The 18,594-nt window shown below is 43.6% G+C and overlaps 1 protein-coding gene across 1 annotated transcript; it reads right to left on the bottom strand.

The window, feature by feature from the left end:
- Positions 1-1,498: 1,498 nt before the first annotated feature.
- LOC133487405 (gap junction beta-4 protein-like) lies at positions 1,499-17,580 on the bottom strand. The gene is made up of 4 exons (XM_061793903.1): positions 17,397-17,580; positions 12,908-13,123; positions 4,339-4,640; positions 1,499-4,226 (listed from the first exon to the last, which is right to left on the bottom strand). The coding sequence occupies exons 2-4, from the start codon at positions 13,076-13,078 to the stop codon at positions 3,884-3,886; spliced, it is 816 nt and encodes a 271-aa protein (XP_061649887.1). The 5' UTR covers positions 13,079-13,123; positions 17,397-17,580; the 3' UTR covers positions 1,499-3,883.
- Between the last annotated feature and the right edge of the window lie 1,014 nt (positions 17,581-18,594).

The raw sequence follows: 18,594 nt of genomic DNA, 5'->3' as shown, positions 1-18,594 counted from the left end.
AAAATCATTTAAGTTCATTTTTTCCCCTCATTAATGTACACACGGCTGGCACAGTGGACGACTGTTTAGCACATCTGCCTCACAGTTCTGAGGACCGGGGTTCAATCCCCGGCCCCGCCTCTGTGGAGTTTGCATGTTCTCCCCGTGCCTGCGTGGGTTTTCTCCAGGCACTACGGTTTCCTCCCACATCCCAAAAACATGCGTGGTAGGTTGATTGAAGCCTCTAAATTGCCTGTAGGTGTGAATGTGAGTGCGAATGGTTGTTTGTTTCTATGTGCCCTGCGATTGGCTGGCGAACGGTTCAGGGTGTACCTCGCTTGATTAGGAAAGCCACACCTCTGTCTACATAAGACCTTACAGCTCAGAGCAAATGAGAATCATGAGGTCAAAGGAACTGCCTGAAGAGCTCAGAGACACAATTGTGGCAAGGCACAGAGCTGGCCAAGGTTACAAACATATTTCTGCTGCACTTAAGGTTCCTAAGAGCACATAATCCTGAAATGGAAGACCTTTGGGACGATCAGAACCCTTCCTAGAGATGGCCGTCCAGCCAAACTGAGCAATCGGGGGAGAACAGCCTTGGTGAGAGAGGTAAAGAAGAACCCAAAGATCACTGTGGCTGAGCTCCAGAGATGCAGTCGGGAGATGGGAGAAGGAAAGATGAATGCGGCCAAGTACAAGGATATTCTGGACGAAAACCTTCTCCAGAGTGCTCAGAACCTCAGACTGGGCCGAAGGTTTACCTTCCAACAAGACAATGACCCTAAGCACACAGCTAAAATACCGAAGGAGTGGCATCAGAACACCTCTGTGACTGTTTTTGAATGGCCCAGCTAGAGCCCTGACTTAAACCCAATTGAGCATCACTGGAGAGACCTGAAAATGGCTGTCCACCAATGTTTACCATCCAACCTGACACAACTGGAGAGGATCTGCAAGGAGGAATGGCAATGGTTTTCCCCAAATCCAGGTGTGAAAAACGTGTTGCAGCGTTCCCAAAAAGACTCATGGCTGCAACAGCTCTAAAGGTTGCTTCTACGAAATACTGAGCAAAGGGTCTGAATACTTCTGGCTGTGTGATATTTCCGTTTTTCTTTTTTAATAAATCTGCAAAAATGTAAACAATTCCGTTTTTTTCTGTCAGTTTGGGGTGCTGTGTATACATTAATGTGGGGAAAATGAACTTAAATGATTTTAGCAAATATAACAATATAACAAAGAGTGAAAATTTAAGGGTGTCTGAAAACGTTCCGTACCCACTATAGGTACCAGGATCTGAGTAGTGGGGATGACTGTTCTTATCCTGGTTGAGCAATCAAACTTAGTCTCTTAATTTTTTGTTCTTTTTAAGGGCCGTTTATATTTTGTAGACAAGCAATCTTGATTCAGAATTTTTGGTGGAATCTGCTGCATGCTTTGGTACCTAATGAAAATTATATTCATTTATGTAACATACTTTTTTTTCAAGAGATAAAGTAACACACGAGTTTCCATAGAGTTGTTTTTTCATGTATTTTTAATTTATAAAAATAAACATTTGAAAAGCAACACATCCCGCATACAATATTTTTATCCTTAGGGGAGCTATAAAAGTTGCAGTATGCATTGTATTGACTGGGACATAAATCGCATTACAAACGACTTCAGTATACTGTATCAGTGCCACTAAATCCTGGCTTTGTATGCAGATAATATGGAGGTCAGAAAAATATGTGCAGAATAGTTTCTGCATAAAGCGTTGTTGCACACAAAAATTCTTTGGACAGATGTAGCTACAGTGTTCCTAAATTAAACCATAAACACGTAGACATGTCTTAGTAAACCAGGACAAAACAGTAAAGTAAGTCAATGGAAGTTTGATAATCTGAACAAGTGTTCTTTTACAGTCAAGTCATTTACAGTAGTTTACAATCAGTTTTTGTCCATTGTTTCATATTTTTCATCGACGGTATTGTGTTTCAACCACCCAAAAATATTCTGAAAGAAAGAGATTTAGTGTCTCAAACATTCATTCTCGTGTTAAACTGGGGGGGTTTTGGGGGGGGGGGGGGGGGGTCAAGATAAAAAAAATAAAAATAAATCCTGAATGTTTTAACAACAGCATTGTCATTTCTTAGTGAAATCAGACTTAAAGAACAAAACATCTATAAGATACTCTAAAGGTAAGAAGCTATTAGTTTTCTCAGTCCAGATGTAAAGTAACTGTCTCTACAACAGGATGTGTCAGCACTCACACATAATTTACAAGTGACTCAAAATTAAAAGTAAGCAAGTATAAGACCAGGATTCGTTTTCCAGCTAAGACTCAAATCCATAATTTCAGACCTGAATGAGCTCCTGTGTTCTGTGTTTACGCCTGTAAACAAGCAAGAAGTGTTATGACACATCCACATGGGGCCTTCTCCTGCTGGGGCTGCGATTCAAGGGCTCACCTTCAAAATAAAGGACATTGAGACCCCCCGCCCACTATTTTCTGTACTACAACACACATTTGACTTCAGAGTCGTTCATTGTAGAGCGTCAACAACAGAATGCACAGCTCTGACAGCTTTATACCCATTTGATAAAAGCACGACTTCTGGGAATGTCTTTGTTGAAAGTGTGGCGCCCTCTGCTGTATGTATTTACACAACGTGCTAAAATGTTTTTTTTTTGTTCATTGGATGTTTTTTGGTTCCAGAAGAAATAAAACAAAAAAACAACAACAACAACAGGTAATGTCATTGATCGTTTAGGGCAGTGCCTACAATAAATGAAGTGTTGCTGCGTAATAGTCGCCGTTTCCATAGCAACAACATCAATACTGTGTGCAATTACCTGAGAGACCATTAGTCTTTTGAGCTGGATCTGAACAGCTAATTATCAAATAAAATACAACAGTATTTTATGAGCATATCATACATACATTATACATTTTATCTAAACACAAAGGTCCAGAAGTAGTTGGACAATTACAGATTCTCTTATTGCGTGATACCTACAATTATATAGAAATTGTAAACATAACCATCATTTGTCGTACTCGGAAATATATTTACAGACAGAAAAAAAAAAATGTCTGTACATTTTTAAATGGTGACATATTTATTTGAACTCTCTTAAATTAATGCTGAAAATCTATACTTCAATTTTATATTGCTTGATTGATTTAACTTCACTACCATTTCACTGATTTATAAAGGTAAAATCATAAATATTATGTAACTGTTCAAATACTTATGGCCAACTATGAAACTCATCTATGGTGTGACTTTCCCCCTGGTTTTAAAATAAAGATAATGTAATTATAACCTTTCTGACACTACATTTATAAAGAAGCAGCTGCAATTGGCTGGGCGACCAGTTCAGGGTGTACCCCGCCTCTCGCCCAAAGTCAGCTGGGACAGGCTCCAGAACGCCCGCGACCCTAGTGAGGATAAGCGGTACGGAAAATGGATGGATGGACGGATCACAAATGGTCATGCCAATTTTAGCGTAACATATTTGGATATATTATATTCTATATTACAATTAAATAAGCATAAGCACTTTGTCATAAAATAAGAGGATTATCTTCCATAGCTCCGCCTGGTAAGCACCTGTAATGGCAGCACAAAGGTCCTAAATCTTCAGCCAATGGGCTATGTGTAATTTTTCAAAGGAACAATGCAAATGTTGGCATGCACAGACTCGAGTTGCAATGGTGCTCAGTATTTGGGCTGGTGAAGTCAGTTGCAGGGTGCTTCTCCTTAAAGATGAAGAGTTAGAAATGTGACATCCAAACAAAGCATTTATGTTTGTCCTCCTCCGTAGGATACAATGTCCTACAGCATACAACAAAGCATATTTTCAGTCCATAATTTGATATCCACTAATTGATGGCGTACAGACATTGACTGGAGGTCTAAAGCGTTGTAGTTGCACCAATACCTCTGGTCTTCTCTCTCTCATTTAAACGTAGCTGGCTCTCAGCTAGTGTTGGATCAGTCTTCCTGTACAGCGACCTGGGTGGGGCCATGTTGGTGAGCTCATGCTGATCAGCAAATACCATTCTCTCATTCTCATGTCGGGCCTTTAGTTGTTTGACGATGCGCTTGCCAATGAGATAAACCATCTCACAAATGCACATGAAGATGCACAGTGCACTGGAGGTGACCATAAACAACATGAAGATCTTTTTCTCAGTTGGCCGGCTAATGAAGCAGTCCACAGTGTTTGGGCATGGATCCAGTGAACACTTGGATAACCTGAGAAATAATGGAGATGGGATTACTCAAACAACAGCTATTCCTCTCATTCTAAACAGATTATTGAGAAAATCAAAAAGATTGTACAATATGAAAAGGAATTAATAATTACTTTGGCAGGTCATATCCGTGGTAAATCCGATATAGAATGTATAGGAATGAAATGTCGAATCCAGCTTTGAAGAACAAACTAACTAGATAGGTCCACCACAGCCCTCCTCTCTTCTTGCCAGGGTTGGCATACAGGTGGGAGCCATGGTGCAACGCCACATACTTCTTGTCCTTATCTTCCCGGAATTTGACATGAGCCATCACCAATAGAGACGGACAGGTGACAAAGATCAGCTGCAGTGCCCACAGACGGATGTGGGAGATGGGGAAGATGTGGTCATAGCAGACATTGGTGCAGCCCGGCTGGAAAGCAAGCGTAAGAAGTCAAAGAAATGAATTAGCATATGCGATCCGATATAGAGTATGCGCAAGCTATTTCCGCATTCGGCAAAACGGTTCAAAGTTCTTCCTCCCGCTTCGGGTGAATGGGAAAGGGGCCCGTGACAAAGCAACTGTAGGGACTTTTTTTTTAACACCAGATGTCACAACACAGCCTACAATTATAATTACAAAAATCGATATTTAGCCTTAATTTGTGTTGACATCCCCTCCTTGAGCCGTCACCTTGTCGTGGTGGAGGGGTTTGTGTGTCCCAGTGATCCTAGGAGCTAAGTTGTCTGGGGCTTTATGCCCCTGGCAGGGTCACCCATGAGAAGCAGGTCCTAGGTGAGGGACCAGACAAAGCACGGCTCAAAGACCCTAATGATGACGACAAACAATGGACTTCGTTTTCCCTTGTCCGGACGCGGGTCACCGGGGCCCCCCACTGGAGCCAGGCCTGGTGGTGGGGCTCAAAGGCGAGTGCCTGGTGGCCGGGCCTGCACCCATGGGGCCCGGCCGGGCACAGCCCGAAAGGGTAACGTGGGTCCCTCTTCCCATGGGCTCACCACCTGTGGGAGGGACCGTATGGGTCGGGTGCAGTGTGAGCAGGGCGGTGGCCGAAGACGGGGATCTTGGCGATCCGATCCCCGGCTACAGAAGCTGGCTATAGGGACGTGGAATGTCACCTCTCTGGCAGGGAAGGAGCCCGAGCTGGTGTGTGAGGTCGAGAAGTTCCAACTAGATATAGTCGGACTCTCCTCCACACACAGCTTGGGCTCTGGTACCAGTCCTCTCGAGAGGGGTTGGACTCTCTTCCACTCTGGAGTTGCCCACGGTGAGAGGCGCCGAGCAGGTGTGGGTATACTTATTGCCCCCCGGCTCGGCGCCTGTACGTTGGGGTTCACCCCGGTGGACGAGAGGGTAGCCTCCCTCCGCCTTCGGGTGGGGGGACGGGTCCTGACTGTTGTTTGTGCCTATCCGCCAAACACCAGTTCAGAGTACCCACCCTTTTTGGAGTCCTTGGAGGGGGTGCTGGAGAGCGCTCCCACTGGGGACTCCATTGTTCTGTTGGGGGACTTCAATGCTCACGTGGGCAATGACAGTGAGACCTGGAAGGGCGTGATTGGGAGGAACGGCCCCCCCGATCAGAACCCGAGCGGTGTTCTGTTATTGGACTTCTGTGCTCGTCACGGATTGTCCATAACGAACACCATGTTCAAGCATAAGGGTGTCCACACGTGCACTTGGCACCAGGACACCTTAGGTCACAGTTCGATGATCGACTTTGTGGTCGTGTCATCGGACTTGCGGCCGCATGTCTTGGACACTCGGGTAAAGAGAGGGGCGGTGCTGTCAACTGATCACCACCTGGTGGTGAGTTGGCTCCGATGGTGGGGGAAGATGCCGGTCCGATGTGGCAGGCCCAAACATATTGTGAGGGTCTGCTGGGAACGTCTGGCAGAATCCCCTGTCAGAAGGAGTTTCAACTCCCACCTCCGACAGAACTTTGCTCATGTTCCGGGGGAGGTGGGGGACATCGAGTCCGAGTGGACCATGTTCCGCGCCTCCATTGCTGAGGCGGCCGACCGGAGCTGTGGCCGTAAGGTGGCCTGTCGTGGCGGCAATCCCCGAACCCGTTGGTGGACACCAACGGTGAGGGATGCCGTCAAGCTGAAGAAGGAGTCCTATCGGCCCTTTTTGGCCTGTGGGACTCCTGAGGCAGCTGATGGGTACCGGCTGGCCAAGCAGAATGCAGCTCTGGTGGTCGCTGAAGCAAAAACTCGGGCATGGGAGGAGTTCGGTGAGGCCATGGAGAAAGACTTACGGACGGCTTCGAGGAAATTCTGGTCCCCCATTCGACGTCTCAGGAGAGGAAAGCAGTGCACCACCAACACTGTGTATAGTGGGGATGGGGCGCTGCTGACCTCGACTCGGGACGTTGTGAGTCGGTGGGGAGAATACTTCGAAGACCTCCTCAATTCCACCGACACGCCTTCCCATGAGGAAGCACAATGTGGGTTCTCTGAGGCGGGCTCTCCTATCTCTGGGTTTGACGTGACCAAGGTAGTTAAAAAGCTCCTCGGTGGCAGAGCCCCGGGGGTGGATGAGATTCGCCCGGAGTTCCTAAAGGCTCTGGATGTTGTGGGGCTGTCCTGGTTGACACGCCTCTGCAACATCGCGTGGACATCGGGGACAGTGCCTCTGGATTGGCAGACTGGGGTGGTGGTCCCCCTTTTTAAGAAGGGGGACCGGAGGGTGTGTTCCAACTACAGGGGCGATCACACTACTCAGCCTCCCTGGTAAGGTCTATTCACGGGTGCTGGAGAGGAGGGTCCGTCGGGAAGTCGAATCTCAGATTCAGGAGGAGCAGTGTGGTTTTCGTCCTGGCCGTGGAACAGTGGACCAGCTCTTTGTGGACTTGGAGAAGGCGTTCGACCGTCCCTCGGGGAGTCCTGTGGAGGGTGCTTCGGGAGTACAGGGTAGCGAACCCCCTGATACGGGCTGTTCGGTCCCTGTACGACTGGTGTCAGAGTTTGGTCCGCATTGCCGGCAGTAAGTCGGTTGAGGGTTGGACTCCGCCAAGTCTGCCCTTTGTCGCCGATTCTGTTCATAACTTTTATGGACAGAATTTCTAGGCGCAGCCGAGGCGTAGAGGGGGTCCGGTTTGGTGGCCTCAGTATTGCATCTCTGCTTTTTGCTGATGATGTGGTTCTGTTGGCTTCATCAAGCCGTGAGCTCCAACTCTCACTGGAGCAGTTCGCAGCCGAGTGTGAAGCGGCTGGGATGAGAATCAGCACCTCCAAATCTGAGACCATGGTCCTCAGTCAGAAAAGGGTGGCATGCCCTCTCCAGGTTGGGGATGAGATCCTGCCCCAAGTGGAGGAGTTCAAGTATCTTGGGATCTTGTTCACGAGTGAGGGAATAATGGAACGGAAGATCGACAGGCGGATCGGTGCAGCGTCTGCAGTGATGCAGACTTTGTATCGGTCCGTTGTGGTATAGAAGGAGCTAAGCCGAAAGGCGAAGCTCTCAATTTACCGGTCGATCTTCGTTCCTACCCTCACCTATGGTCATGAGCTGTGGGCTGTGACCGAAAGAACAAGATCCCGGATACAAGCGGCCGAAATGAGTTTCCTCCGCAGGGTGTCCGGGCTCTCCCTTAGAGATAGGGTGAGAAGCTCGGTCATCCGGGAGGATCTCAGAGTAGAGCCGCTGCTCCTCCGCATTGAGAGGAGCCAGATGAGGTGGCTGGGGCATCTGATTCCGATGCCTCCCTGGTGAGGTGTTCCGGGCACGTCCCACCGGGAGGAGACCCCGGGGACGACCCAGGACACGCTGGAGAGACTACGTCCTTCGGCTGGCCTGGGAACGCTTCGGGATTCCCCCGGAAGAGCTGGATGAAGTGGCTGGGGAGAGGGAAGTCTGGGCGTCCCTGCTAAAGCTACTGCCACCGCAACCCGACCCGGATAAGCGGTAGAAAATGGATGGATGGGTTGTGTTGACATATATCTTAGAATATTTTGTATAAATAAATGATGTACATGTATTTCACTTTTATCCGAAGACACCAACCATAAAGAAAACTAAATTTTGGGCTTCAAACAATCATGTAATCAAAGCATGCATGCTTGTAAGCATAGCATACACAGGAAGTCAGCCATCCTGTTTTCCGGGTTTGGTCATGTGACGTTCTGCCTATAGCGGAATACTAATGTAAGCCGCATTTCCAAAGAATACCGACCCCACCTCACATTGGGAAAGACCCTGTAACTACCATGTTTTGTTTCTAATTACAGTAATTATACATGCAAATCAGCACATCAGTCGCCTTTCGGCAAAATTTGCCGTTTTGAACTCAAAAGAGGCCATTTACGTGACTTGCATAGATCCGATGAGTTTTTCCTGGGGGGGTCGTCGTCAGTGTCGTCATAGGCTGTTTCGTACTCCTCGAACACTGGCAGCTCGCGATAAGGGTACTTATAATTAATTACAATGATCTAAATGTCGCTCGCTACTTTTATTGATCAATTATTGCTTATTTATCAACTATTTCGTGCGCGAGACTATGTCTTCGACTTCCGCATCGGGCGCTGTTTGCCCCTATCCAATTTAAACACTAGTGACGTTTAAGTCTAGTTCACCAATCAAACGACACAAGAAAAGTCACATGACCTCACACAACGTCTTCTATTGGGCTTCCCGTGCATAGGTATTAACACTAGATAAGCCTGCCCCACTGATTGTCGGGCTTACGTGGCCACCATTTTGTTACCATGAAGGCAGCGACGCGCTACTCTTGTTTACATCGAGACGAACAAAAACTGCAGCTTTCATGTACTGCAGTGTTTATCTGGCAGTGTCTCCCCAAACATGGATATTTCAGCTCACTTATAACTTGAGAAAACACCGTGCTATAAATTGCGAGTGTTTTTGTTGTTTTTAAAAAAAAAATTTTTGAAATTATTTGTGTTATTTACTCAGTACTTGTGTAATTATTTCACTGTGTACTTTTTACGCTTATGCAAGTATTTTTTTGGAGGACTAATTTTTACTTTTACTTGAGTCACATTATTGTCATGTGACAGTACTCTTACTTGAGTGCAACGTTTGGCTACTCTTACATTTAAGCAACATTTTTGCTCATCAGATCAGCCCTTGTTGTATTTGCTGCACTAGTCTTTTTGTATTTTCGCGTTGAGATGCCGCGGGTCGTGGCCCTGGTTGTTGTCCCAGCGGAACCGCGAAGCACACGTAACATCGGCGACATCCGCATGTACATCCATCCATCCATTTTCTGAGCCGCTTCTCCTCACAAGGGTCGCGGGCTTGCTGGAGCCTATCCCAGCTATCATCTGGCAGGAGGCGGGGTACACCCTGAACTGGTTGCCCGCCAATCGCAGGGCACATACAAACAAACAACCATTCGCACTCACATTCACACCTACGGGCAATTTAGAGTCCCCAATCAATCATCACAGCAAACGGTCTGAATACTTACGGCTCTGTGATATTTCAGTTTTTCTTTTTAAATAACTTCAACAATTGCGTTTTTTCCCCCTGTCAATATTACTGTAATAATATTATACTAATATTACTATTACACGGGTACTGAGTGTACATTATCCATCCATCCATCCATTTTATTCTACCGCTTATCCTCACTAGGGTCACGAGATGCTGGATGCTGATGGCTTATCTCAGCTATCTTCGGGTGAGAGGCAAGGTACACCCTGAACCGTTCGCCAGCCAATCGCAGGGCACATAGAAACAAACAACCATTCGCACTCACATTCACACCTACAGGCAATTTAGAGGCTTCAATCAACCTACCACGCATGTTTTTGAGATGTGGGAGGAAACCGGAGTGCCCGGAGAAAACCCACGCAGGCACGGGGAGAACATGCAAACTTCACACAGGCGGGGCCGGGGATTGAACCCCACTCCTCAGAACTGTGAGGCAGACGCTCTCACCAGTCATCCACCGTGCCTCCGCTAGTACATCTTGTATTAAATAGGAATCACGCCTACAATTATCTAATTAGTTTACAGATGTTAATGTTAAATGTATTAGGGGACGGAGCGATGTTAGGGATTATGTCACAACACAGAATGAACTAACTTCAAATTCAGAAATGGCCAATAAAAACAGAAAAATATGCTATTTAATATTTTCCTGGAGGATGCATTTGGGATTAACGTTTGAAGTTGGTAATGGTGAAAAATTACTTGAGACAGACAATGATTTTAGTAAATTATTTTCCAGAATGAGAGTGCTTAAAGAGGAGGATGCTATTCATGTGGCACAGTTTGAAGCAGGCATCAGGTGCAGGTGGAGATGGGCCTGGCTCAAATGAGGCAAATTTAATTTTAATCTTAATCCCTCTTGAGGATAAGCGGTAAAGAAAATGGATGGATGGATAATTAATTTGCACATCAACATGTACTTGAGCGGTGTAAATAAATGTTTCTCTGCGTGAAGAAAATGTGTTTATGTTGCCTTATTTTCCTCTTCAGATTCTTCCAGATTGCTTAATTTATGTTAAAATCAAAAACATTCCCTGCGGGGGCCCAGGAAGTACAATGTTTTTTTTTTTTTGGGTCACCTTTTTCATGCCTTTGGTGTTTGCATGTCTGAATTATGTGTGAAGTGCTGAAAACGTGGAAAGACTGAGACGAATTTTGTACTGAATTATTGAGATATTGTGCTAAACTCTTTTTCACCATCTCAGGTGTCCGGATTTTTGGGGTGGGGCTAAAAAAGAAGCCCCACTACGCACTTGGGCTTTCTGGCATGAATCGGCCCTCCCCACAATATACAGTGGGTATGGAAAGTTTTGCAGCCATTTGTTAAAATCATTTAATTTCATTTTTTCCCTCATTAAATGTACACACAGCACCCCATATTGACAGAAAAAAAAACGTAATTGTTGAAAGGTTTGCTGGTTTATTAAAAAAGAAAAACTGAAATATCACACAGCCGTAAGTATTCAGACCCTTTGCTGTGACACTCATATTTAACTCGGGTGCTGGCCAAGGTTACAAAAATATTTCTGCTGCAATCAAGGGTCCTAAGAGCACAGTGGTCTCCATAATACTGAAATGGAAGACGTTTGGGAGATGGGAGAAAGTTCTGGAAAGTCAACCATCACTGCAGCCCTTGACCAGTCGGGACTTTATGGCAGAGTGGCCCGACGGAAGCCTCTCCTCAGTGCAAGACACATGAAAGCCCACTTGGAGTTTGCTAAAAAAAAAAAAAAAAAAACACCTGAAGGACTTCAAGATGGTGAGAAATAACTGGTCTGATGAGACCATGATATAACTTTTTGGCCTTAATTCTAAGTGGTATGTGTGGAGAAAACCAGGCAGTCCCAACAGTGAAGCATGGTGGTGGCAGCATCATGCTGTGGGGGTGTTTTTCAGCTGCAGGGACAGGAAGACTGGTTGCAATCGAAGGAAAGATGAATGCGGCCAAGTACAGGGATATCCTGGACGAAAACCTTCTGCAGAGTGCTCAGACTGGGCCGAAGGTTCACCTTCCAATAAGACAATGATGCTAAGCACAGAGCTAAAATAACAAAGGAGTGGCTTCAGAACAATTCCGTGACTGTTTTTGAATGGACTAGCCAGAGCCCTGACTTAAACCCAATTGAGCATCTCTGGAAAGACCTGAAAATGGCTGCCACCAACGTTCACCATCCAACCTGACAGAACTGGAGAGGATCTGCAAGAAGGAATGGCAGAGGATCCCCAAATCCAGGTGTGAAATCTTGTTGCATCATTCCCAAAAAGACTCATGACTGTAATAGTTCAAAGGGGTGCTTCTACTAAATACTGAGCAAAGCGTCTAAATACTTCTGGCTGTGTGATATTTCAGTTTTTCATTTTTAATAAATCTGCAAAAATTGAAACAATTTCGTTTTTTTCTGTCAATATGGGATGCTGTGTGTACATTAATGTGGAAAAAAATGAACTTAAATTATTTTGGCAAGTGGCTAAAAAAGAGTGAAAAATGTAAGGGGTTCTGAATACTTTCCGTACCCACTGTAAGTGAAAAGACAGCCTGAGCGCTAAGAAGCTAGATACCAAGCTAAGGAGCTAACGTACCAAGCTAACGAGGTAGCAAGCTCACTCGACTCGCCGCGGGGTTGTCTAATATGTTAGCGCCCCGCTCTATGTTGATGTGTCTGGGTCCCCACATAACAGAGACACTTTCGGGAAAGTTAACTGTTTATTAAACACAGCGGCACACACTATTCACCCTGTTAAGCACATACTGTACAAACGTTCACATGTGATCCACAGGTGAAGGTCGAGCAGGGCGTGTTTTCAGCACATTCAGAGGACACACCCACAGGTTGGCAATTTTTTTTATTCATTCAAATTCGGCAGGCTTGTTAACAGTACTCTTGCCTGTGATGTGTCAAATTTTGTTTTCCCTTTTACTTCAAAATCGATAAGTTAGCTTCTTAAGAATTTTGTTCACTGCATAGAATTTTGTCAATTTAGCGCTGCTAACAGTTAAGCTATGTTATTGAGACTGCAACAGCAAATTTAGCCCACGGTGTTATTATATTTGGCCCACAAGACCATATTAAATGTGTATTAGAGCTGAGAGCTTTTTAATTTTGGACTACCGTGAATTTGAGTCTGGGGTGCCCTATTTGGAAGCAACATGCAGTCAGTAAACTGAGGAAATGTAGTCAAATGCTCATATTATTCTGGCGCAGTACATTTCTCCTCTGTCTTACCTGTCGTGTATTGCACACAAAGTCTTTGTTCTCATCGCCCCAAACTCTCTGTGCTGCCACCACAAATACTAGCACACGGAAGACAAAGACCATGGACAGCCAAATCCTCCCGAACGCAGTGGAGTACTTATTGACTCCGCTCAATAGGCTTTCAAGTCCCGACCAGTTCATCTCTGCAGCCTGAACTTGTCTTGGTTAGAAAAACAAGTGCACCTCCTGCAGGAGAAAGAAAACAAATAAAGAAAAAAAGAAAAATGTTGTTGGGACAAATCATTGTTGACTGACTGGTTCTCAACACAAGAGCCCAGCATGCACAGTCTTGCGTGAAATTCGTCATACCAAGTCAAAAAGCAAAGTTAAGAGGAAGTGCATATTTAGAAGGCATGGCTTTGGTGCTGTGTTTCTCACAAAACCAATTTAAAAGCCAGTTGACTGTGAAAATAAAAAAATAAAAAAACTCTGTTTTCATTTAAGTTAGTAATATGATCAGGAGGCACGTATATAGTGGATATAAAAAGTACAAACACCCTTGTTAAAATTCTACGTTTTTTTATATATATAAAAAATGAGACCAAGATAATTCAACTGTGACATATAACCTGTTCAACTCATTTGGAAAAACGGGGAGTAAAAATACACAACTGAGACATGGTTGCGTAAGTGTGCACACCCTCTTATAACTGGCGATGTGGCTGTGTTCAGAATTAACCATTTACATTCAAATTGGAGTCAGCACACACCTGCCACCATTTAAAGTGCCTTTGCCACAAACACAATTTAGCTGTTCTACAGGTGGTCTTTTCTTGACAATAATTTTGTTTCTGGCAGCAACCTGAAAGTTTTGTGCTAATACTGACTGATATTTGGAACTGTTCATAATTACCACCAAACACAGCCCCAAAGCATGATGCTGCCACTACCGTGCATCACTGTATGGTGTTCTTTTGGTGATGAGCAGTGTGCTTGCGCCAAACATACCTTGTGGATTTATGGTCAAAAAGATTTCAATTGTGTTTTTGAAAAATGTAGCTGGGCTTGGATGTTTTTCTTTGTCAGATAAGACATCCACCTTATCTTATCTTATCTTGCCACCCATACCCCACAGCCAAGACATACAGTATGAGGTTCATTAAACAGCCAGTACTTGCCAGAAATCTTGCAGCTCCATCATCATTGCTGTCAGCCTCTTGGCAGCCTCCCTGACAAGTTCTTCTTGTCTTTTCATCAATTTTGGAGGCATGTCAAATTCTCGGTAATGTCACTGTCGTGTGATATTTTCTCCACTTCAATCACTGTGTTCCATGATATATTTAATCCTTGGAAATTCTATTGTCCCCTTTTCTTGACTGATACCATTGAACAATGAGATCCCTCTGATGCTGTGGAAGCTATGACTTGCGCTGCAAGATGTGACTACAAAAATGTCAGGAAAAGCATACTAGAACATCTGAACTTTATTTGGGGTCAATCAGGGGTACATTAAATGGTGGCAGTGTGTGCTGACTCCCGTTTAAAATAAGTTTAAATGTGTTTGGTTAATTCTGAACACAGCTACAACCCCAATTATAAGAGGATGTGCAGGCTTGTGTAATCACTTTATCTCCATTTATTTTTTTTTATCTTAAAATAATTTATCTTGGTCTCTTTTTTATACCACAAAACCTTGACATTTGAATAGAGCTGGGTGGCCTTTTTTAGTCCACTGTAACTGTGCTCCGCACAAATTCTGTTGCCAAGTAATTCAAGTACTGTACAGCAATTTTGTTAATCTAAATTGCTGTTGTTTACTTGATTAAAATCTTGTTTTTTGTTTAAAGTTTCAAAAGGGTTTTTATGCCTCAAAATTTTTTACATTTAAAAAAAACACCATTGATTATTTTTATATCTTGTTGATACTAAGGCCCTATTTTTGTGAACGGCATAACTGCATGGTGGGCGGCGCAACTGTACGCCAGAGGCGGATTAGACCAGTTCGTAGATGAGGGCAGGCGGGCTGCACCAATGTAGGATTGTTTAAAGCCGACTTAATTTACTGCCAATCAAAGCGGCTCCTCTCATTCCCTTTAAATCGCACAACTAGTCTCGACAGATACATCTCTGTGCAGAAGTGGACAATGCGTAATCGCAGTGATCCGTGCGTGAGTGGAGTATTGTCACTGCTATGGCTGGTTTGGTAACAGAAAATGTGAACCCTTATTAAATACAGAATGAGCTGGTGATAACCGCAGGTGACTTAAATGTCCTCAGTATCTGTCTCCCTGTAGCCCAATCAAATTCACCACAACCACAGTCTTCTTTGCCGCAAGTCTTAGACGTGGTCTGAACAGGCGTAATTCTAGACCGACTTTCTGCCACCAAATTGTCACTCTGCCAGGCAAACTCCAATTATAAAAAGTGAAAATTTTAACTATTATCACTATGTGTGTGTGAGAGTAAGTGTGTATTTCATTTTTTGATGTCGTCTCGTGTTTCTTTGTTGTAACCTGACAGAGGAGAACATATTTTACAATGGTGACAGTTAAACACTGCAGATTATCCAAATTCGAATGGATTAATTTGAAAGAAATGTTTTGAATATAGAGCAAATTGGAATGTCGACCTGCATCTCGAAACGTATTGTGGTTGACTTTGGAGATTCCAATGTAGTGTCCTTCATGGAATCTTATGTTGCAGCCATGCAACCATGTGCCTTTTACTGATTGGTGCTGACGAGTGGAAACACTGATGTGTATGAGGTTAGTGGTTCAAGCAAGAAAAACACAGATGTAACCATCTGTATGAATCAAGCAATATTCTCAACCTTACTTGTGTATGGTACCTAATTACAGGACTGTGTGCGTGTTTGAGTCTTATTTGGAAAACGGAGGCCATTGCTTGCTCGTGTTACACAATTGTTTTAATCTCATTTGAAAACAAATAAACAATAACATACAGTGGAATGTCAAAAGTTGTCCATGGTTCTTTCTGTGACTTGAGTCTGCTTCCAATTTCTTTTCATTTCAAAACAACAATTCTATTAGAATCGATTATAGCCGAAATAAAAATGTATTTCAACTTTTGCCTCTCGTCATACAAATCTAAAAACAAGCTAATAAGTCATAATACGGCAAATTAAGTATACAAAGGCAATAAATACACATACATAGACATTGGCAGCGTGAACACTGAAGTTATGTGAGACTTCCTGAAGGCATCCAGTTGAGTTTTTAACATTGTAAATTGTGAAAGGGCATACTTTAAGTTCACCGCTGTATAATAGAATTGAACAAACAAGTTATCTTCTCATCATTAACATTGTGACACAACCCTTTCTGCATGTGCCTAAACGATGAGTCCCCCCCCTTTCCCAAAACAGAGGTGACTTTGGGGTGGACATTTAATTTTTCCTTTGTAATGTCTATTTAGCCATGCAATATTGTACCACGCAGCCAGGTCTAAGACGTGTATCGCTCTCATGCGTGTCATAATAAAATCCTTTTCTGGTTCTACTATCTTCATCCCTTTTGCCCTGTTTGCCATCACTGATAGTTTATGTGGTGGGATCATTGCACAAATGCAAATCACACCCGTGGAGTCAATCCTTTTGGACTCACTGACATGTAGTCTCTCAAGAAATGAGGTGTGTCAGAAAGGTTTCAGGGCTGGTGTGACAAAAGATACGTTTCAAACCCAAACGACAAGCCATGAGTTTTCCGCTTCAATGTGGGCCAGACAATCAGTCAAGACATCTACAAAGAAATCACGCGGCGCTTGCTTCGTCCAGTGTGTGAGAAGAGGTAAGAGTTGTGGCTAGGTCACCATGACATTGCATTGGCTCACAATGCCCTAAGGACCTGACAGTTCCTGGCCAAGAGGAATGAACATCAGTGAACATCACTGGAGCAATCGCCCTACTGACCGACTGCTCCTTGTAATGTTTTTCCTCTTTCAATAGCTCAAGGACATCATCAAAGGGACCCGTTTGGAAGACGTGGATGACATTAAGATGGCCGTAATGACAAAGGTGTGGAGGATTCCGTAAGAATCCTTCTGAAGAGCAAGAAGGTGTGCTCAGCATTGAGGACTATTCTGCTTCGTCTACCATCATGTACATTAACATACAGTATATATTGTACCCTCATCAATAAACACCATAGAAACAACCAGCAAAACATGTCAGCATGCTTGTATATTAGGTTGTGGATGTCGATTGCAATATCATCATGAATAACGTTTTTTTTTCCACTTTATAACTTTTTAAAACTTTCATAGATCCCACCAAGAGAAAAATATAACCCAACATCAACAATAACTTAAGTTACACACACTTTCCTTGTAAAACAACCAGTTATTTTTGCTAGAATAACTTTTAGACTAAATATGTTTACCTTCGGTCTGTGTAATGTTTAAACCTAGCTGCCTACACACTCATGATTCTGTTCAGAGAAGACTTTTGAGCGTGTGAGACAGGGAAACATACAGTATGACAATAAATCAGATTTAAACTTACCTGGTGCTGAAACCTTCTTTAAACTCTAAAACCTAATTTCCCCCAAACAAACAAGAAAGTATCAGTTTACAACAGCTCAAGTTAGGCTGTGAAACAGCTGCTAAAAACGATTTAACTCTTTTCTGCCTTTCAGGGTTTGTCTGTGTTGCTCGCTCTTCCTCCAGAAATCTTGCCAAACCAGATTCAGTCGCTTCTACGTCATCACACACACACACGCACACACCTACATTCACACACGCCCTGTCTTGTCCGTAATCACGATACAGAGAGACTCAAGCTATGAAATACAAAACCCGAAGGAATGGGAAAGAAACAGTCAGACTGTATACTTAAAAGGAAAATAGGACCAAACAGGATCCTCTGATTATTTATGTATGCATTTGTGTGTGTTTCTTAAAACGTGCTATTAGGGGGAAATAAGCCATGCCACAGTGAGCCTCACCCTTTTGTCCCACACACTCTGTGAACTCATTGCAATGAAATGTTTCCGTGGATTCTGTAAATCCCATTGGTGTACGTCTCTTTTTAAGAACATTATTGCAATACTACAAAGATAATCCTCTTCTCATTTTAAAAGTGGCATCTATGTCTGTCTATCTATCTATCCATCTATCTGTTTATTTGTATGCCTGTCAATGTGAATACCTAACTAACTTTCTCATGGTTGTGTTGTTTTAAACAGGGAAGAACCATTACCACAATGGCGCAATGTACATTTGTACGTAAGTTGGAACGCACTGAAGTCTATCATGTTTAAGATCATCAAACAAATGTAAATATCAGACAAATATAACCCAAGTGAACTTAAAATGTTGTTTTAAAATGCTGATTTCATTTATTATGGGAGGGAAAAAACAATTCAGTTACCGGGGCCTGTGTGAAAAAGCAATGGACCCCTAAAGCTAATAACTGGTTGGGCCATCCTCAGCAGCAACAGCTGAGATGAAGCATTTTCTATAACTGGCAATAACTGTTTCATATCTCTGTGGAGATATTTGGGCCCGCTCTTCCTTGCAGAATTGTTGCAATCCAGCAAAAAATGGAGGGTTTCCAAGCATGAACAGCCTTTTTAAGGTCATGCCACTGCATTTCAATCGGATTCAAGTCTGGACTTTGACTACGCCACAGCAAAACCTTCATTTATTTTTTTAAGCCTTTCAGAAGATGACTTTCTGCTGTGTTTTTGATCGTTATCCTG

The sequence above is a fragment of the Phyllopteryx taeniolatus genome, chromosome 13 (genome assembly GCF_024500385.1).
Source record: "Phyllopteryx taeniolatus isolate TA_2022b chromosome 13, UOR_Ptae_1.2, whole genome shotgun sequence".
In the NCBI taxonomy this organism is placed as follows: Eukaryota; Metazoa; Chordata; class Actinopteri; order Syngnathiformes; family Syngnathidae; genus Phyllopteryx; species Phyllopteryx taeniolatus.
Note: the sequence above shows the minus strand (reverse complement) of the source record. Positions and strands in the feature narration are given on the sequence as shown.

What these genes read in the sequence shown, in the direction of transcription:
- LOC133487405 (XM_061793903.1), bottom strand. Translation starts at nt 13,078, where the DNA reads ATGAACTGGTCGGGACTTGAAAGCCTATTGAGCGGAGTCAATAAGTAC. An exon ending in TTGTGTGCAATACACGACAG is followed by an intron (nt 4,641 to 12,907) that starts GTAAGACAGAGG and finishes CTTGCTTTCCAG; the next exon opens with CCGGGCTGCACCAATGTCTG. An exon ending in CACGGATATGACCTGCCAAA is followed by an intron (nt 4,227 to 4,338) that starts GTAATTATTAAT and finishes ATTATTTCTCAG; the next exon opens with GTTATCCAAGTGTTCACTGG.